At 39.6% G+C, this 22,524-nt stretch overlaps 1 protein-coding gene across 6 annotated transcripts in view; it reads left to right on the top strand.

Annotated features, from left to right (window-relative positions):
- dst (dystonin) overlaps positions 1-22,524 on the top strand; it is a 642,458-nt gene that overhangs the window by 536,465 nt on the left and 83,469 nt on the right. For 3 of the 6 annotated variants that reach the window (XM_043681258.1, XM_043681269.1, XM_043681275.1), the window contains 7 exons: positions 1,043-1,150; positions 2,499-2,717; positions 14,390-14,593; positions 16,744-16,752; positions 18,535-18,766; positions 19,382-19,608; positions 20,932-21,054. In XM_043681258.1, coding sequence (XP_043537193.1) covers positions 1,043-1,150; positions 2,499-2,717; positions 14,390-14,593; positions 16,744-16,752; positions 18,535-18,766; positions 19,382-19,608; positions 20,932-21,054 — 1,122 coding nt within the window. The remainder of the gene's footprint in view (positions 1-1,042; positions 1,151-2,498; positions 2,718-14,389; positions 14,594-16,743; positions 16,753-18,534; positions 18,767-19,381; positions 19,609-20,931; positions 21,055-22,524) is intronic. The other 3 variants (XM_043681284.1, XM_043681300.1, XM_043681292.1) reach the window with 1 other exon arrangement.

Below are 22,524 nucleotides of genomic sequence, written 5' to 3'. Positions count from 1 at the left end.
CCAACCTTCTGAAGAGCATCCACCTTTTCCCCATAGCCCCCCATTTATCATAGTTAACTCACCTAGCCTGCAAGCTACAGGGCAATTTAGCATGGCCAATCCTCCTAACCTGTACATCTTTGGAATGTGGGAAGAAACCGGAGGATCCAGAGGAAACTCACACAGACAATAAGAGAACATGCAAACTCCACATAGGCACTCGTCCAAAGCTGGAATTGAACCTGGGTACCTGGCACTGTGAGGTAGCAGTGCTAACCACTGGACCACCATGCCACCCCAATTAGTTAAGTTTCATTCAGAAAGGAGCAGTTTTGAGATATTGTGATGTGGTGAGTGTAACAAGTTTGGGAAGAGCAAGTAACTTTGGACCAATAGTTTTGAAATCTCGCAATCGTTGGGGTCCCGCTCACCTTGGGGAAGATTTTCACCACAGGATCAGGAACGTGACACCCTGATAGATTCTGGCTCCTAACATCACGATTGAAAATCACGTTCTGTTCCAGCTAGCCCAATTAGCAAACTCCTTAAGGAGTTTAAAGGCTGTTAATTGATGGTGAGCAGCTTTTTCATTTCCTCTTCCCTACTAGGATCTTTTGAAAATTGCAAACTGTCCCAAAGGTAGCAGTATCCAGTGTCACCACAGGAATATAATTTTCAAATTGTGCCACACCTCTTCCTAACCCCACCTAGCCTTCTTGTCTAGGATTGTTGTAAATGCTGTGATCAATGAACAATGAATGTTGTTTCATATGACTAGGATGAGGAATGGTGAACAAGAGGCTCTTTTCTCAATATGCCATGCTCTTATTTCAATTTGAATCTTTCACTTAAATCTCAAAGGAAATTGAACTTTACATTGATCAGGACTCCAGATATCCCACAATGACTGGTCTAGTACCTGTTCTTTGTATTACTTTCATATTGTCATTTAATGTAGATTGTGTAGACAGCTTAAAATGATTTTTCTTAGCATTGTGCTGTGTCTGGAATAAAAAAAGGATCGTTTAGAAATAAATGCTGATGTTATTCCTTATGTTTTAAGGCATTTTCAATGGATATTTTGCGGCACAAAGATACAATTGATGAACTTGTTGCAAATGCAGATCAAATTATGAGTTCCTGCACTGAAGAAGAGAAAGCATCCCTGAAGGTATAAGAGCAAACAAAGGAATTCAGTATTAATTACTTTATGTTTGAGCATGTGTAAGGTCCATCAGAACAAGAGCAAATGTTTTGATTTGAGCAGCGAAATGTGAAAGTGAATTAGTTGCTATATGCTGCTGCAACCTGACAAGACCAACGTTATCCCAGTACAAGATGTCTGATTTCAACTTCTGACCACCTCCTGTTGCCCCCCTCTCATACCCATTTGCTATCATGAAGTATGTATTCTGAGTATTGCTGCCTAACCAGAACTATATATAATTTGAGTTTTCCACAGTTGCCTGTACAATTTAGCTACTGCTTCGAACCTTGAGCTGGTCACTTCCTTTTCTTTTTTTCTCCCCTACTTACCTCTTTTCTTGATCTGTCATCAACCCCTCCTCTCACTTCTTGTCTTTGTTTTTATGTAGCCTTCCTTGCTAAATCCTTATCCCAATCCATCAAAACTTGTTGGAATGTTCTCCTGTCACTGTCCCAGCCTTGATTCCCATTAAGGTAAACTTAGAGCCTCCCTCTCCCTCTGTTTCACTCTCAACTATTCATCAAATCACTTGGTGTTGACTCATTATAATCACCAACACAAAGTGTCTCAACCTGCTATCTCATCGAGCTGCCCATTTGGCCTAACTCTAACAATTTCACCCTCTTGCCTGTGTACACTTGCCAGTGAATCAGCTGGCATCTACCTATCTGTATCTCTCCACACAGAGTGTTTGTTCACATTTGGATAAGACCCTTACAGTTTATTGTCTACAGTTGCATTAGCATTGTGGCTTTAATGGCAAACTGGCTGAGGATCAATGACTAAATGAAAATGTGTCCTCTGGCCACCTTTTCCACTACCAGCCTCATCAAGGCAATCAGAATAGTGGTGTGACTGTAATTACCAAACCATACATTGGCCTCATCCTCTAGTCCTCTGCCTCCTTTGGACATCTCACCTTGTACTGCCCTGTTCACCTCCCTTGGAATTCTTGTTTTCTACTCCCGCACCCGAGAATGATAAAAATTTCCTCGCTGAGATAGTTTCACTGAGTTTCCACAAAAATTATCATCCTTGACTCCAAAGCCTCCACGTCTTGGAATTCCCTCCCAAAGCAACTCCATTTCTATTATTTTTGATGCTCCTTAAAACCTAAATGTTTGGCTACCCTGTCAAAGTATTGGCCTGATGTAGTCCCATGTCAAATTTTGTTTCATATTGCCCATGTGAAGCACCTTGAAATGATGTACTCTGTTAAAGACACCAAATAAATGCAAGCTTTTATTGTGGATACACTGTTCGTTTAGTAATAGTAAGTTCAGTTAACTGAAGAGCTTTGTTTGTATTGTAGAACAAACTGGACATGCTTCAAAAACAATATGAGGTGATCAGCCAGATGAATGCAGAGAGATACCTGCAGCTGGAACGGGCTCAGTCTTTGGTCAGTCAGTTTTGTGAGACCTACGAAGAGCTCTGGCCATGGCTTGAAGAGACCCAGGTGTTAATTACACAGTTACCCACACCAGCCATCGAATTTGAGATGTTAAAGCAACAACAGGAAGAGCTTCGGGTAAGGGAATAGATGCATTATGTGCACTCTCTGCAGACTACTGTCCTTGGTTGAACTTCCTTTAGCTTGTGTTGATTCATTAGCCATTTTCATTGACATAAAACAACACATAAGTTGGAAGCTACTATGACCGAGAAGTCTTGCTGTTGTGGAGTTCAGTCTCTAAACATCTCCACCCTGTCACTTATATTCTGTCTTTCTTGCTCTCTTTGTCTGTGTACCCACTCTCTCTCTCTCTCTCTCTTTCTGTCATTATGAAGACAACATCTTTCACTTAATCCGCTTCCTTAATCATTTGTTGTGGAGTACTTTGTGCTACCTTACTATTGTGAAGAACACGATACAGATGCACATTGCGTTTTTCTCATTCACAGCATATATATTAGACAAGTGAATTCTACCATGTATATGAACAATACCACTGGTAATATTCAGAAGAAATAAAACTGTTATTGCTAAATTTAAGAGTGAAAATTTTCACCTGAATTAAGGATAATTTTATTATAGTTGCATGCTAGTAAGGGAATCAAATGGTAGGGTTGTATTTTAAATGTTAATGTTAAATAATTTTCATATAATAAAGTTATGTAGCTATCATTGATGTTGCATAGTCAGCAAAATTGTTTCAATTAAAGTAGAGAGGTTGAGATTCTTTTTTCCCCCTCAGACCATAGAAGGTCAAGATGAGATTTAATTACCGTGCATACAATTGCAAAACGCTCTTGCTCGAGTAAATTGGAAGAACCGATTTATTCTGTCAGACAATACAGATTTATGATAATTGAGAAAAGAATTGGACAGGGTTTATTGATTTTTTTTAACAGACAGAAATGTGATCTGGATTTTATTTCCAAATGGATAGTGGAAACAGGTGCAGTAAAAGTTTTAAAGTTAATAAGATGTAAACTTGAAGGCAAAAGATTTGGAGGGCCATGGAGAAGTTGGAGTGTTGTGTACCTCTTTCGAAGAGCATTATAGACCTATTGGGCTACTACTGTGTTGTATAATGTTTGTTATTGCATGACGAGCTTTGCTGTGCACCATGTGATAATGAGCTGTATAGACCAGGGCGGTCCCAAATCCTATTCCCAGTTTGCTGTTTGCTAGTGGCAACTGGAATGGTGTTCCGATGCTGTTTTTGGATGAAGCAGAAGAGAAATTGATCAAGTTTGTTATTCCCGATTGCACCTAATGACTTTACTTGGCTGTATGAATGTCATTATACTTCTAACCCCCAACAAGAGTTATTTGTATTCTCACTTTAAAAATCATACAACACCAGGTTATAGTCCAGCAGGTTTATTTGGAAGCACTAGCTTTCGGAGCGACGCTCCTTCATCATGTAGTTGTTCTGTAAGGCGCTCCGAAAGCTAGTGCTTCCAATAAACCTGTTGGATTATAACCTGGTGTTGTGTGATTTTTAACTTTGTACACCCCAGTCCAACACCGGCACCTCCAAATCATATATTATCACAACCCTTATGGAAATAGTGAACTTGAAATTAAGCCCTTATTCCATTAGCCATCACAAGTGTTAACATGCCCAATTTAATCTCTAATACAGTTAATGCTAGAACATGACCCCTATGTGAAATGGAAGAAACTCAACCAGATTTAATCAATCCATAAAAACAAAATGCAATAAACTTAACCAATAAAGGATAAACTAATGTGGCATAAACAATTTATTAATTACTAATGCAAGTTTAAGCTATGCCTCCTTTAACTTGAAACGCACACACATTCATTTACATGTAGGATGTACAGACAAATGATGCAGTCTTTTTAGGATTATTGTTAGTGGGAAATACATACAAAAAAAAGAGCATAAAATGTGTTGATCCAAATTCAAACAAAATGTGGAAATGAGGTGACTTTCTTAGAATTCTTTTCGGCTTTTGCAAGTATATCACGTTGTTGACTGCCATTCGCCCCTCCCTCTCCCCCTCAATTCGGTAACTGGTCTATCAGACCTAGATCTTGACTTAGAAAATACTCTTTGCAAAATTGTTGCGTTGTTTTGTTTTCAGTTAAAAGGAATGATCAGCTTGCTTTCAAGCTTTTTGGAGGTTTGTGTCCTATCTGAACTCACTCCACTCAGTTCAGTGACAAACCATCACTTACAATCAATCAAAACCCTGTTGCTGGACAGTTACTTTGTTTCCCCTCAACCACACGAGTGCCAGTGAGTCTCAAAGATATCAAGTTTCAGCTTTCAGAAAAGTTATATTCTTGTGAATGACCCCACAGTTCCATTTTCCATTATACATATCAGATATACATATATCTCTGTAAAAACTGGCTCATTCTCTGCAATCGAGCAGTCCAAACTTTTATTATTTTCCAGTTTATATTTTCGAATAAAATACATGTCGTCCTTACAACATGAAAAAGCCCTTGAACACCTCCTATCATAACTCATGTGAAGACTGGTCATTAAATTAAGTTATGAAAAGGTTGCAGTCTTGATTGGAAGGATGAATTCAGCCAATTCCCAAGTTCTGGTTAGAGAGGCTTGATGCCAGAGGTTCATTACTGCAGTGATGATTCTGAGTGGGAGGCTGGACTGTGAACTGCCCCCCCCTTTCTATCCTCACCATGAAGCTGTACATTCAGAAGAAACCAAGTTAGGGAAAATAATAATAGAATTTAAGGAAGTGAGATCAAGATGAATGATTGATATTCTTGGAATCCAGTTGAACCATTTGGCTACTCGCCAAGTGTCTGAATTATCACAAGTTATGCAGAATGACAAATTACCTGCAATTATCATTTGTAATCAGCAGCATGAAGGATTTTCGCTTTTTTTGAAATGCTGACTGTTTAATGACAATAACTGCTGATGTTTCAACACCCTTAAAAGGAAATATTTGACCATGCAGATGTTTAATTGTACACTTCTGTAACACTACTTGTCAATGTCACAAAATTTCCAGGAGCTTTTCAGTGTTTTGATCATGATTTGTTTATGATATGTTTAAAACAATTCTTACATGTTGGATTGGTTACAAAACAAATAAGGTCTGACTTTAGCAAATGTGCTAAACTAGCTGTCAGAGTAGCTTAAATCTAGCCGCACTATCACAGTTCAGCACGTCTCATAGAGTCATAGAGATGTACAGTAAGGAAACAGATCCTTTGGTCCAACTCATACGTGCCAAACAGATATTTGAAATAAAACTAGTTCCATTTGCCAGCATCCGGCCCATATCCCTCTAAACCATTCCTATTCATATTCCCATCCAGATACTTTTAAATGTTGTCATTGAATCAGCCTCCACCATTCCCCGTAGCAGCTCAACACACACACACCATCCTCTATGTGAAAACGTTTCTCGTCGGTCCCTTTTAAATTTTTCCCGTCTCACCTTAAAACTATGCCCTCTAATTTTGGATTCACGCCCCCAGTCTGGGAAAAAGATCTACTTTTATTAAACTTGGCACTGATTGGTGAGATCCCTCAAAATGAATACCATTGAGTGTTCAAAGCGTTAGGTACAAGAGGGAGCCATGTTTAGACTTGACAGCGTGGATGCTGAAAGGATATGTCCCACTGTAGAGGAAGCTAGGACCAGAAGTCAAAGTTTTAAAAAGTAAGATTCTCCTATTAGGATTAGATTAGAAGAAATTTCAGAGTCACTGATATCTGGAATTCCCTTTCCCAGAAAGCCACACCTGGATAATTGAGCCAGACTGATTTTTGATTAAAAAGGGATTCAAGATTTTTGATTAAAAAGGGTTGGGGGTGGTGGCGTGAGCATGGGCAGGAAAGTGGAATTAAGGTCACAGTTACACTAAATATGATTTTATTGGCAAAGCAGGTTTGACAGTTCCATATGGCCTGCTCCTGCTTCTGTTTCTCATGACCTTATGGTGCAGTGGTATGACTCTTTCAAGCTCATCAGAATGAACTCCAAACGGCTGGCTGTGAGCTGACACAGAGCTTCTCGGGTGGATCACATATCTCGTTACTGAAGTCTTCTCTAAGCTACCAGCCAATAGAGACCTGCAATTTTCGGATCCTAATGATCATCTCTGGTGGCCTGGTCTTCAGGGATCCAGCCATGAGATGTTAGGCATATGTGAACGTGAAGTTGAACATGAATATGACCACTGTGGCAAGGTCAAGGCATGGATTTCAGTAACCAACCCTTTGCCCTCCCCATCTCTGATTGGTACAAATAGAGGACACCACACTGTGGCAAATAGAAGCAAATAGAATTTTCTAATCCGTTCATTCAGGGATGTTATGACCACCTCTGGAGGAGGTGTAATTTGAACCATGGCCTCTTGGCTAAGAGAGAGGGACACTACCACTGTACCATAAGGTCATGAGAAGCCAGAGCAGGCAGTATGTCCTGTCAAATCTGCTTTGCCATTCAATAAAATCATGTTTAGTGTAACTGTAATATTAATTTCCTGTATCTGTTCACTCCACCGGCCTCAACCCTAACTCTTGGCCCTGTTTTTAATCAAATCAGTCTGACTCAGTGATCCAGGTGTTGCTTTTTGGGGAAGAGAATTCCAAAGCTCAGTGACCCTGAAATTTCTTCTAGCCTTTCTCTTAATAGGAGTCTCTTCTTTGTTTTAAACTTTGACACATGGTTCTAGCTTCCACCATGATAGGAAATATCCTTTCAGCATTCACCCTGTCACGCCCCTTAACATTTCACATTTTTCAATAAAATCACCTCTTATTCCTTTCGATTCCGAGGAATGTAGAATCCCAACAGTGCAGAAAGGTCATTCTGCCCATCAAGACTACATGGACCTTCCGAGGAGCATCCCACCCCGACCCACATTTACCATGGGTAATCCTGCACACTATAAGGCAATGCAACATGCGAATTGACCTAATCTGCACATCTTTGGACCGCGAGAGGAAACCAGAGCATTGGGCAGAAATCCACACAATCATGGGAGAGTGTGCAAACTCCATACAGACAAATACCTGAGGCTGGAATCAAACCTGGCTCCTTAATGCTGAGAGGCAGCACTGCTAACCACTGTGCCACTGAGTATTGGTACCTACTCAGCCTTTCCTCAGAAGATAACCCCTTTATCTCAAGAATCATAGTGAATCTTCTCAGTTTCCAGTGTAAGTACATTCTTCATTAAATAAGGAGACAAAGTCTTTACCCAATACTCTAGGGATAATCTCACCAATGCCCAATACAGTTGTAGCAAGACTTTCTGAATTTTAAATTCCATCCCTTGCCTTAAAGGCCAACATTCCATTTGATTTCATAATTATGTGCTGTACCTGTGCACGAACCTTTGTCATGGCACATTCTGCAGTCTGTCTGTATTTACATAATAGTCAACTTTTCTATCCTTTCAACCAAAGTAGAAGAACTCATGTTTTCCCACATTATACTGCAGCTGCCATTTTTTTATCCATTCACTTTATGTTGATCTTTGTCACTTTCACTTTCTAACAATTTACTTTCCTGTCTGTTTTGGTACCAACACATTTGGTTGTAATATAGTTGGGCCCATCACCCAAATTAATATCTGTTCATAAATAGATGAAGTCCTTGTGACATTGCACTCATTAGAGTTTGAGGAGAAAGTGAGGTCTGCAGATGCTGGAGATCAGAGCTGGAAATGTGTTGCTGGAAAAGCGCAGCAGGTCAGGCAGCATCCAGGGAACAGGAGAATCGACGTTTCGGGCATAAGCCCTAGAGTTTGCCAATCTGAAAATTCCCCATTTATCCTGACTTTCTGCCTCCTGTTAGTCTGCCAATCCTCTATTCATATTGTCCCAAACACCATGAGTTATCTATACATGATGCCTTATCGGATGCTTTTTGGAAATCCAAATACAGTATACAGTTAAGGTCCTCTTCATTCACCTTGCTTGTTACAGCCTTAACTAACTCTAATAAGTTTGTCAATCATGATTTCACAAAATGGTGATGACTTTGCCCAATTGAAACATGATTTTCTAAACATCCTGCTACTACCTCCAAATTAATGAACTCTATATCTGTCAAATCGTTATGTGTTGATCCTCTTTCTGAAGGAGAACATGTTACTAGTAATCTAATATGAATATAGCCTGTTAGAATCTTTAATTAATTTACGTTGCCTATCCCTGCATGAGCTTGGACTGACATTAGTCTGGCTCATACAACAGGTGTTGGCATTAAAATTTCATAACATTTTATGAAGTGTTTATATTTAATAAAATGAGCTATTTTCCAAAAACAAAATAAGCACACTTTTCATTGCCCCATCTTGTAGCTTCCAAGCTGTTCAGGGGCTTTGCCTTTTTAGGTGATAACATTTATTTTCCATATTGGCAAATATTCTTTCCTCATCTCCAGTGAAATCCAAGTTTCTTCAGAATGTTTGAGAGTCAGAGAACTTGTTCTTTTTGTGTGGGGTTCACTACAGTTGCTGAGCACTTTGTGTAATTTCTGCTGATGTGTTCTGATCGATATGACGATGTTTATTTCCTAAAGCTGCAGATAGTTAGGCTGAAGGAACCGTTTGAGTTGTCATGTTACATGTGCTGTTCATCACAACTTGATGATAGTGTTCAGAGCTGGATAGGCCGACATTAAAATTGACAACGGCAACAGTGCATTTAAAATCTTACATTTTTTAAAGAGGGCTGTGGAAAAGTGTGTGAGAGCTCCAGCAGAAACTCCAGTTACCATTAAATGTACTTCTTAAGCACGAAGAAAAAGCTGACTCATTTTCTCTTTCTCCTTTCCCAACTCTCGTCTTAATTGTCCTTGTTTTAAAGTAACTCCCTTTCTTCATTGCTGTAAAATTTGCATCCTCTGTGACAAGCAGTGAACTACTTTCCACAACTGTCAAGAGATCTTTCTATCTGGAATCCATCAAAAGCTGTGAACAATTTACCAATGGCCATATAGCACGGAAGAAGGCAATTCATGCAAGCATGCTTTTACCAGCACTTTGAAAGAGCTATCGAGTCAACCCAACTATCCCACTTTCCTCCCAATGCCAGGCGATTTTTGTTTCCTCCTTTTTCAAGGATTTGTCCAGTTTCTTTTTTTGAAAGTAACAAGTGATTTTCTTTTCAGGCAGTGCACTCTGGATCTTAACCATTCTGTGTTAAAATAGCTCTCATCATCCCAAACTCTCACCGAGGTTCTTTTGCCAGTCTCAATAAATTTGACCACTATTCATTGAACCTCCCACTAATGACAACAGTTTATCCCAATTCATGCCATCAGATCCCCTTAATTTTGAATGCATTTATTAAATCATCCCTTAACCTTTTCTCTAAGGACAATAATTGCTGCATCACCAGTGTGTGAAATTTCTGCAGCCCCATTTCAGATTTCCTCTTCACTCTGTCTCATGCCTTGACATCTATGTAAAAGGATGATGTCTAGGATTCACCAGAGTTTAATTTAGAGGAGGTATTTTTGATTTCAGTCTATGACTCTGTTTTATAAACTGCCCTTCTTAGCTTCAAAGCGAGTTTACTAAAAATGATCCTGTTGTCCAATGACCTTGACAACTGCCTGCTGCAAAATTGGCTGCAGATCTGTTGATCTTTGGTACATCAGAAAGAATCCAGACCTGGCATTGTGGTGATTTCCCTCTTGCATTGTTAACATTCACTGAGCTCGCTCAGCTGCCAGCCACAATTGATGTACATTACTATTAAATATTGACAAATTAAGATAGTTGGAGTGAAGACAACAGTTGTCCTCATCCCTCCAGCCCATGGTGTCTTTGAAGCTTACTGTTTATTGTTTCAGTAAAATGCTTCTCAAAAACAAGAAAGTAGTTCACCTTTCTGTCGGTATATGAATGGACATTTTAGTTTGTTATGGTTTTGACTGGGATGTGCCAATAGCAGTCCGTGGCTAAGATTTTTATACCATTATGAATAAGTGTAAGTGATGGAAAACAAGTGGTTACTTGCTTTTGAAGAAGTGTCTTTTTTCTGACTCTCATATCTGCACATAAAACAAATTTAAATCCAAAGAAACAAAGGTGACAGCTTTCTGTATTTAACTCTTTTCCTTTGGCCCAGTGTCTCACCAGTTCATGGAAGATGGTGGTTTGGCCTTTGGGACCTGGGTTACTTGAACATGAGAAAAATAATTTGGAGAAGCCCCCAAAAACAGATTGCAAAAGCTCCAATTACTTGTGTGGTCCTCAAGTGAATGTATTGCACACACCCTCTTGCTGAAATCATGGTGTATTATATACATGTTCTGATACAACTGTTCTTTATGGAACAAATTAACCAAGTTGATATAAGTTGATAATGTACATTTTCTTGGAAGAATCAGTTTATGGACAGTCATATCTTCTGAAGCAGGTGAATGATTTGTGTATCAATGAATTTTCTTTTATTCACAAATACTACTTTTCTCCTATTCAGCTTAATTAGATAACTCTTCTTTCAGTGCGAGTTACAGACTATTTCAGATTTTAGACCAAAAGTAGAACCTTCACCCATGATGTCATCTTCAAAGGGCTTGTTTATTTTAATTTCTTTTTTTAAATTTAAAATGGCTCATAAAGTGGATCACTGCCAGGCTATGATTGTTTTCATTGGCTCCCTAGAACATTTACACCAGTGAGTTCAGAGGTCATCAAAGTCGCATATGTGGAATTAGTTTGATCATCAAAATGCTTGAATGCACAAATTGAATGATAATAATGTGCCAAATTCCTCTTTCTAAATGCTGCTTTTATGATTTGACTTTTGGAATTGTGGCATCGTGTTTTTACAGAAGAGTTTGTGGTCCAGTTTTATGCGCATGCATAAAAAAAAGCTATCTACCGTGTTGAGGAAATTAGAATTAGTGGTTGTAGTGGCACACAAAACCGAAGACCTCTTCAGGTCACTTGTCCTTTTCCCATTCCTCATATCCTTCTTTTTTTGTTTCCCAATTTGTTGGTCAGCTCCCAGACTGAACACATCCCTTTCTAATTTCAACGCAAGTTCAAGAAATCAGCTGTTTTTCATAACTCTTGCTGCTAACGAATCAGAGAGTCTAAGAACACATGTCTACATCAGCTTGTTGGAAAAGCAACCTGTGCCACTGCCCTATGTTCCTTTCACTGTTTTCCTGCTGCTTCTCTTATTAAACTTGATTTTCAATGAATTTTTCCATCATAGTGTAATTGAAACTGACACACAGATGTGAAATTAAAATCATTTATCTGCTGGTTGGAGTCAGCTGTTGTGCAGTTGATAGCACATTTGCCTTTAGGGTCACAAGGTTGGTGGTTCACATCCCATTCAAGGGCTTAAGCACAAATCTAAATTTAATACTTATTTGGGATTGTTAACAGAGTTCTGTACATTGCCTTCTTAGATGGATGTAAATGACCCTATAATATTTTTTAAAAATCTAGGGAGCTCACTCTGGTGTCCTGCACAATATGTATTCCTTCAAAATCACCAAAATCAAGATCATCTGGTTAATATCACCTTGTTATTGTGGAACTTTTGTGAGTACAGATTGGGTGATGTTCCCACACGACAACACTTAAGAGGTAGTTCATACACTATAAAATGCTTATGGACATCTGTTGGTCATGAAAGGTACTGTAAGAAAGCAACTTTTTGTGGTCATTAAGATGTTGGAAGTGAAGATTTGAGATTCTTTTGAGGGTACTTAATCTGTGCAGTTTTCAAGTTTTTTGTTTGACAGTAGTTAAGTGTCTATTATTGGTCCAGGCAATCAATTGTTAAACATTTGTGTAGAAAGTAGGTTAATTAGAACTTGAGTTTACAGCAAGCTTCTTGTAAACTGAGCAATATTTCTTTTTCATTTTTGATAGAAATATTTTTACATTGTTAAGTGATCCCCATTATTTAATCAGAGATGGGGTATCTAGATATGGAAGAATCGTCCACATTGAACTTCATAGTTAGGTACACATCAAATTCACAGGAATGGTGTTAGAACTGAGTGATTATAACCATCAGAAAAGCTTGTTTTATTTTACTTGTTAGGAGAAAATTAAGGGGTTACCTATGATAGGGTAGATATCAAGAGATTGGGTGGAATGGACTTACACTCTTTGGTCTTCAGAGGAACAAGATTGATCTCTTGGAAATATGCAGAGAGTGAAACAATCATTAGGCAAACACTGATTTTCCATGCATTTTTATTTTCCACTAACTTGAAAAATTTAGGCAGCACTTTTAAATCCAAACGAGGATGTGGTCCACAAAAACAGTTTCAACTACCATATTGTGAACTTCAGTGAAAAAAGTGATTGAACACAATAAAAAATTGATTTCCAATTCACTGCACGCTATCATCACAGCACTGGTGAAGATGAGATTTACCCCCATGACAGATAAGCAGTGAGGTTAGTGCTTAATCGACACAGTGATTTTGTTTCTCCTAGTTGGAGAGGATAGATCAAGCTCAGTGAGCTAACGTACATACTCATCATCAATCTGAGCTACAAATCTTTTCAAAAATTGTCAGTATAGATCACAGACATGGACTCCAGATAGGAGATCTGTCACTTAGGACTGAGATGAGGAACAGTACCTTCACTCAGAGTGTTATCAGTTTTTGGAATTCCATATCTCAACGGGATGTGGATACTCCCTTATTAAGTAGGGATATTCGCACTCAGAAAAATCAAAGGAGATGTGGATTTGTGGCAAAGTCCAATTTAAATTGAGATACAGCTACGGCTATAAATAAAGGCACAGAATTTATAGCCTTACAATTGTGCCCTCCACAACCACTTGATGAAGGAGCAGTGCTCCGAAAGCTAGTGTGCCTCCAATTAAACCTGTTGGACTATAACCTGGTGTTGTGTGATTTTTAACTTTGTACACCCCAGTCCAACACCGGCATCTCCAAATCATAGTCTGAAGGAGGCTTATGGTCTACTTCTGCTCCTATTTTGCGTATCCTTATGGTTTTAAGATAATTCCAGTTGTGAGGGATACTGGAATATGTGTTCATTAATATATGATAATCAAGAATAGATCCAGTAGGAAATTCAAAAGCAGCTTGTTTACCCAAGAGTGCTATAAAATGTGGAACTCACTCCCACAAGAAATTGGTGCACCTTGGATATATTAAAGGGGATGTTTGGATAAGCATGTGAAGGAGAAAAGAGAAGGATGTGTTGACCGGGTAGCTTGAAGAGAATAGGGAGGAGCTTATGTGGAGCACAGAGTCCAGTTAGGCTGAACGGCCTGGTTATGCACTATTAGAGTGGTGCTGGAAAAGCACGGCAGGTCAGGCAGCATCCGAGGAGCAGGAAAGTTGACATTTCCTGCTCCTCAGATGCTGCCTGACCTGCTGTGCTTTTCCAGCACCACTCTAACCTTGACTCTGATCTCCAGCATCTGCAATCCTCATTTTCGCCAGGTTATGCACTATACCTTAATTAGTTTGGTGCAGGTAATATAGATGTAAAGGATGTAACCGAACTTTGGAAACATAATGTGTGCAAAATACTTCTACTGTGCTTCCAATTTCCCAACAAAACAGATCTCTTGTCTTATATGACATGTTATTCTGTCATTGTAAATATTAAAGTCCAGTATATTCTTCCATCTGTACATGGAAAGGTACTGTTATCCACTCACTACATATTTGAAATTGTGACAAGTACTCCTAACAGGATAAGGCAACTTTAATGGGAATGTGCTTGCTTTAAATATTGACAGATGCTTTATTCTATTTCAGCAACTGCGGGAGCTGATAGCGGAACACAAGCCTCACATAGATAAGATGAATAAAACTGGACCTCAATTACTGGAGTTAAGCCCTCGGGAAGGTTTGGGCATTCAGCAGAAGTACACAGCAGCTGACGCACTTTACAGTAAGATCAAAGAGGACGTTAAACGAAGAGCCACCTCACTGGACGAAGCCATTTCTCAATCCACTCAGGTATGAACTGACCTGGTTGCTATTATTTTCCACATGACAGCTTTCTGTTAAACTAAACTGGAAAGTGGTAGAACTTAAATTGGTATCTATAAAATCGAACTGTTCGAAAAGGAGTTTGTGATACCACATGACATGAAATCCACTGCAAGTGTTGATGCAATCTGTTCTGTTACCTATGACCCTCTTGCCCAGTGTGTTTTAAGTAGTTAATGTCATTCAGAGAGACCAAGAGTCATAGAGCATAGAAACAGACCCTTCGGTCCAACTTGCCCATGCCGACCACATTCCTAAATTAAACTCGTCCCATTTGCCTGCGTTTGGGCCATACCTCTCCAAACCTTTCCTATTCATGTACTTATCCAAACGTCTTTTAAATGTTGTAATTTAACTTGCATCCACCATTTCCTCTGGCATATCATTCTACACATGAACCACTCTGTGTAAAACATTGCCCCACATGTTCTTTCTAAGTTCTTCTCTCACCTGAAAAATATGCCCCCTGGTTTTGAGCCCCAACTCCAACCACGCCCCTTGGGAATAGAATCATAGAATCCCTACAGTGTGGAAACAGGCCATTTGGCCCAACAAGTTCACACTGACCCTCTGAAGAGTATCCCACCTAGACCCATTCCCCTATCCTATTGCTTTACATTTCTCTGGACTAATGCACCTAATCTGCACATCCATGGACACTGTGGGCAATTTAGCATGGCCAGTTCACCTTACCTGCACATCTTTGGACTGTGGGAGGAAACCAGAACACCCAGACGAGACCCATACAGACACAGGGACAATTTGCAAACTCCACACAGACAGTCACCCGAGGCTGGAATTGAAGTCAGCTCCCTGGTACTGTGGGACAGCAGTGCTAACTGCTGATCCACTGTGCTTCCCACTAGACCATTGCTACTCACCTTATCTATGCCCGTCGTGATATTATAAACGTCTGTAAGGACACCCGTCCATTCCCAGTAACATTCTGGTAAATTGATTTTGAACCTTTTCCAATTTAATAATAACCTTCTTGTAGCAGGGCAAACAGAACTGCAAACACTACTTCAGATTAGACCTGACCAACATCCTGCACAATCCTCAACATAATGTCCTAACTCCTATACTCAGTGACCTGAGGAATGAAGGCAAGCATACTAAACCCCTTCTTAACCACCCTGTCTACCTGCAATGCAAACTTCAGAGAATTATGTATCTTCACCCTCTCTTTGTTCTACAGCACTACCCTGGGCCATACCCTTAATTGTATAAGTCCTGCCCTTGTTTGTTTTACCAAAATGCAATACCTTGCATTTATCCGTTGGCAGCACGGTGGCTCAGTGGTTAGCACTGCTGCCTCACAACACCAGGGACCTGGGTTCAATTCCAGCCTGTTTCCACACTGTAGGGATTCTGTGATCTATCCAAGTTAAACTCTATCTGCCACTCCTCAGCCTATTCATCCAATTGATGAAGATGATTTTGTAATTTTAGATAACTTTCTTCACTGTCCACTATGCCCCAATTTTGGTGTCATCTGCAAACTTTACTAACCATTTATCCTAAATTCTCACCCAAATTGTTCATATAAATGACAAACAAAAGTGGGCTCAGTTCCGATCCCTGTGGAACACCACTGGTCACAAGCCTCCAATCAGAAAAACAACCCTTCACCACCACCCTCTGTCTCCTACCATCAAGCCAATTTTGTATTCAGTTGGCAAGATCACCTTGAATACCATGTGATCTAACTTTAGACTACCATGTGGAACCTTGTCAAAGGCTTTACCAAAGCCCTTGTAGACATTGTCTACCACTCTGCCTTCATCTATCTGTTTGGTTACATCCTCAAAAAACTCAATCAAGTTTGTAATCACTATTTCCCATGCACAAAACCATGCAGACTATCCCTAATCAGTCCTTGTTTCTCCAAACGCATGTAAATCCCGTTTCTCAGAATCATCTCCAGCAACTTACCCATTTACCCATTCATACTTTTCATTTAGTTATCTTCCATTTTTTTTAAACTATAAATTTCTGAAATTAACTTTTATTTTCTTTTTGTCTCTCATTTCATCTGTCACCTTTCTGCTTCCATATCATCAATAAAACTTTTAACTTTCCCAAACATTGTGTTGTGGCCTAAAATGATCATCAAGGTTTTGGAGGTGAGCTTAAACATTTGTTATCGTGTGTGTGCTTCCTCCCGTGCCTTTATTGGTTTTAATATTGTTACTTGTAATTTATTTAATTGTTTTATTTAAAAATAATTACATTGTAATTAGTGGTTCACATTGATCATTAGCTATCAAAATGATTTATGCATCCGTTAAAAATGCCACAGTTTGAAAAAGAGCTTTCTGACTTACCTTCTTCTAATCTACTAACTGATAAGTTTAACATTTGAAGCTGCTTGTCTGTCTGACTGTGGTGAAAAGTATTGGATAACCAGTGGAAAATGCTCATGTGCATTGTAGCTTACATACTCATGCCCAGTGTGAATCGCTTCTACACTTTCCAGCTATCTTAATTTCTCCCTAAGGAGAGATGTTTCTGGAACTTGCTATGCTAAATGCCAGAACACCAAAGGTTTTCTTAATTTGGAATTCTGTTTTTCCTAGTTGTGAGTCATAAGGCATTAGTTCTAATGTTTCTTAGGTTACTGATAAACTTTTCTTCATTTATGATGCAAGTGATGAAACTTGGGTTGTAATCCTGCACTTTGTTTGTCCACTTATGTCCCCAGCCCAGCCTTTTCCTGATTTTTATTTTTTTTCTCTTTGCCTTTCCTCTTCTTGTCATTCTCTCTGTGTTTCTTCTTTTCTGTCTGTCTCTGTTTCTCTTCCTCTGCCCTTACCCAGTGTGTCTCTCTTCTCATCCTCCCTAACCCCATTTGTCTCTCTTCACCTTTGCCCTGTCTTCCCTCTTTTCCCCCTGCCCCATCCGTCTGTTTCCCTCCCTCACACTCTTACAGCTACTTCTCTGACTCGTAATTTATTATGGTGCATTTTTTCCAATGTAACCCCCTTAAGTCACTGGATATGTTGAATTTACTTTCACAAGCTTGCTTCTCACTAATCCTTTGCTGAAAAGGTATATTGGGTGTTAATTGGCAGAAGGCTATATTGGGCTGGTTGTGCCAACCTCTGAAAATTCAGTAGGAGCTACCACTCAGTCCCAGGGCTCACATGTTAACCAGGGAATCTGTGCCAATAGCTACTGATTTGGAGAGAAAAACTGCAAGGCTATTTGAAAAAGAGCATAGAACTAGTACTGATGGGACAGCTCTGTCCCAGAGCCAGCACAAACATGAGGTGATGAATAGCCTCCTTCTGTGCTGTATCCTTCTCTGTACTCTGTGGGATGTCCACTTGGGTATGATATTAAAGTAATGTGGATTGCCACTGAGTAACATGGAGCACTTCCTCAGCTGCTACAAATAAGCAAATATCATGGTCATTAGGTAGCTACAGTGTCCAGAATGGGACCCATTGAAATGTCCTTAAACCCCTTAATGATTGAGGCCGGCACTATTCCAGAGTACAGTCTCCGTGTTCCTGGCTCCTAAGTGCCCGTGTTCATTCTTAGGACAAGGAACCTAGGAAAATGGTGGGCAAAAGAGTCTGTGATAGGGATAGATTTAATAATTTCTTCAGAAGACTAGGGTTAATCCAGACCCAGTCAGCATAAGCTTATCGAAGGTTATTGTGCTTTCATAAAATTATCTGGCAAACAGAGAAAGGGAATGCAGTGGGTTCTCCATATATGGAGCTTTAGAAGTTGATAAAAGACATTGCAAAAATTAAGACAAGACGTGTTGAAGAGAATGTACCTCTATCGATAAGAAGTTGGTGAGGAGAGACTGCATGTGGCCACACATCTCTTTGTACTCCAGGCTCTATACTCTGATGAGTGCTATTAATGACCCTAATATTCCCACCCTCTTGTAGTTCCATGACAAGATCAGCCCCATGCTCGAAGCCCTGGAGCGCATTGCCATCAGATTGCAACAACCACCTTCCATCTCTGCTGAGGTGGAGAAAATCCGAGAGCAGATCAGCGAAAACAAGAATGTGACAATGGAACTCGAGAAGTTGCAACCAGCATTTGAAACCCTTAAGCAGCGAGGCGATGATCTGATTGGACGTTCTGAAGGAGCTGACAAAGATTTCTGTGCAAAAGGTAGTTTTGATATCACCGCTTTGATTTTTGTCTGTTTATAATTCATTGAATGGATGCATTAAATACTGGCTAGTAAGGTATGGTGACTAATTATGCTTATCAGTTTATGACTAAATCTATTTTAAAATGGAAATCTCAAATCAAAGGCCAACAGAACACTGTCCATTATTAAAACTCCAGCATTTCTAACCAGCGTTTTTAAGTAATTCCGAGATTCTGGGGAACCCTAGCAGGGTCAGCAGTTATTGTCTGTCTCCCAATACTTAATAAAGCTGAGGGATCTGCGAGACTATTTCAGAGGACAGTTAACACTGGAGAGCGACTGCAGCCACATGCAGGCCAGGCTGGGGAATAAAAGCCTGCTTCCTGCCTCAAGGGCATTGTGTGAACTAGTCAGATTTTCACAACATGGTCATGTTTATTGATGACATATTTACTTCCAGGTTTATTAAAAATTAATTCAAATTTACCAATAGCGGTTCTGTAGATTGGATTTTGTAAATTATTAGTCCAGACTTTTGAACTACCCATCCAATGACATGACCATTCAACCATGCTTTCTCACCCATAAGCCTAATGGGCAACTTCTTTCTGATGAGACTTTTGTACTTTCAGCTGTTCAAGACCAATTGGACAAGATGGTTTTCTACTGGGCTGACATCAAAGCGCGGGCAGAGGAACGGGAAGCAAAGCTGCTCGATGTGATGGACCTGGCTGAAAAATTCTGGTGCGATCATTCTGCTCTGATTGTCACCATTAAAGACACCCAGGACTTAATCCGAGAACTGGAGGAACCCGGGATAGACCCATCAGTTGTTAAAGAACAGCAAGAGGCTCTGGAGGTTAGGAAACCTGCTGTATTGATGGCCTTTGTTCCGGTAGATTCTTGCACCATCCATTGGGAAAATATCCTAGGTGTTCTATGCGTAAATAGTGACTATGTAATTGCAAGGTTTGTGAAGGTTTGTAGCTCAGGTTGAGGTTTAGGGTGTAAATTTGCTCGCTGAGCTGTAGGTTTGATATCCAGGCGTTTCATTACCTGGCTAGGTAGCATATAAATAGAAAGCAGGAGACAACAGCTTCGCTTCACTTGGAGGTCACCACTGATGATGTTACCTAGCCAGGTAATGAAACATCTGGATATCAAACCTACAGCTCAGCGAGCAAACCTACATCCTAAAGTGACTGTGTAAGCTGTAAATGTGTATACCATTCTTTCTTGAGGGAATTGTTTTATATTTTTATAATATTTTAAAATATGGGCTGAAGGGCCTGTGTTCTAATATGTGATTTCATAATGGGGGAGCCAATTAGTTCAGTTGGCTAGACAGTGAGTATGTGAATCAGATTAATGCCAGTAGTATGAGTTCAATCCCTGGTCAAGCTCAGGTAGATGCCTTCTTGCTGTAATTATAGTTAAATTAAAACAAATCATACTGTGGCATACTTCGGCAGTTGATTGTCAAAGATATGCCTTTGTGCATTGATCTGAAGAAGTAGAAACTTGGTATTGAAGGTAGTGGGGTGAAATATCATTTTATTCTTGGACTGTAGCTCTCTATGTGTTAAAAATGGCGATGGTAGATTTGGAAGAGAGGAGTTTGCGTGGATGCAAGAGTCGTCATTGGGACTCCCACTTGCTGTAACACTCGTCTGTTTTTCCAACCAAGTCCAAAGTCTGCCTGACAATCTGATTGATTCACATTATTGAATTGATAGGGTTTACTCCCCTGTTGGGCAATGTTAGAATTCTGTTTCTTTCTCAATTATCATAATCTTAATGTGCATTCAAATTCCCCTGGAATCACACTAAGCCTGAAAGATTTAAATTGATTTTTAATCGTGTGAAGATACCCAACACTTGAGAAAGAGGACTCTGCAAGGACACATTAATGAATAGTTAAGTTCCACAACTAATCCATTTCTGTATATATGTGTATTGACACCTGGGCAGGGGACCTCAAGGTTACTGACAGCTGTGGAACCGTAATCTAAGAGGGGATTGGAAAAATGTTTCTCTTGAAGTGTAGGAGAAAAGTTTTTGAGAATGTAGAGCACCTTGGGAAGAGTAATTTTAAACTTAGAGGGAGCACTGCTTACTTTGTAAGATTGTTCTCATTTCTGTAGATTCTTACATTTTATTTGATTTAATTTTTCTTTTCTAGACAATCAAAGAAGAAGTTGATGGGCTACAGGAGGAACTGGAGATAGTTCAGAACCTTGGAGCCGAGTTGACTGCAGCCTGTGGAGAGCCCGATAAACCCGTGGTGAAGAAAAATATAGACGAGGTGTGCATGCATGTGTCTGGGAGAACCATTTTCTATTGAAACCAGCCAGCTCAGAAAGAGGATGCTTAAGATGTTTTGTGATGCATTATGAAGAGCAACTTCACATTCTATGTGATGAGTGAAGGCTCATTGTCAGCAAGTTAATTGGTCTGTTGAGATTGTGTTCATTCACATGGAGAAATATTGAGCAGCCACTTTTTTTTAATAATGATGAATGAAAGCATCACTCAACTTGGAATTCACAGCCGTTAGAAATTAGAAATTCCCATTTGAAATTAGGGCAGGAACAGACCATTTGGCCATTAAAGCCTGCTCCACAACTCAACAAGATTATGGCTACTTTACTATCCTATCCTTTATCTCTTCATTTTAGTGCACAAAATAAAAATCTGTGAACCTCCTTGAATATACACAATGACTGAGCATCCACAGCTGTCTGAGAAGTCCAAACATTCACAACTTTTTAGTGGAGACATTTCTCCTTATCCCTGATCAAAGTGCCCAATCTTTATTCTGAGATGATGATGACCCTGTGTTCTGGAATTCCCAGACTTTGCTGAGCTTCTGTTGAATTTTATGCTTCAGTTAGATTATCCCTGCTTTTTTAAACTCCAGGAAATATAGGGCTCATCTACTCCATCTCTCCTCATTGGACAATCCCCTCAAGCCAGGAAATGTGGTGAAGTGAGGAGAGCCCTTTTTGCAAGACTAGCTGCCAAATTTTAAGTTTAAAGAACCAATATTAATGCTCGTGGGTAAGTAGGGTGAATGCGGAGGAGTATAAGTAGATGAGTGGGTACTTGAGTCAGATGTGAAGGGCTAGTTGGTTCTGGGCAAGATGTAGTCTGATTGTATTTTGAGGATGGGTGAATCAATTGCAGAGTTAGCAACACGTTACACTTTTTTTTCATCTGTCTAACCTGGGTGACCATTCAGGTACATACTTTAGAACTATCTCAAGCTTCTGACTCTAGTTCAGAATCTGAGACACTTGTGGAGTGTTAACAGCAAGATATCAACTCCTTAGAAGTTTAAACATCCCAGTCAATTCCCACATCAGTCTGGACATCAGGACCCCCGCATAGTCCCAACATCCATTTGCAGTCATGTGTTCAGTCTGTTTGTGGAATATTTGACCATTATGAATTTCAGGTTCCCTGTTACCAAGTCCCTAATAATCAGTTTTAGCATTTTGCCTCCTGCTGTTTGATATTAGACTAATTTTCCTGTAATTCCTTGTTTTCTTCCTTCTATCTTAAACAGCAGGATTGTGATTGCTGCATTCCAATCCTTTGTAACAGATCTAGAATATAAGTATTTATGGAAGATCAAAGTCAATACATCTGCAATTTCTGCAACTTCTTCCTTTAAAAACTTAGGAAGCAGCTCATCAAGTCCAGGGAACTTGTCACCACTAAATCCCAGTAATTTATCCAGTACTAACTTATTTTACTTCTAATGAGGATGATG

Source organism: Chiloscyllium plagiosum, chromosome 3, assembly GCF_004010195.1.
Source record: "Chiloscyllium plagiosum isolate BGI_BamShark_2017 chromosome 3, ASM401019v2, whole genome shotgun sequence".
In the NCBI taxonomy this organism is placed as follows: Eukaryota; Metazoa; Chordata; class Chondrichthyes; order Orectolobiformes; family Hemiscylliidae; genus Chiloscyllium; species Chiloscyllium plagiosum.
Note: the sequence above shows the minus strand (reverse complement) of the source record. Positions and strands in the feature narration are given on the sequence as shown.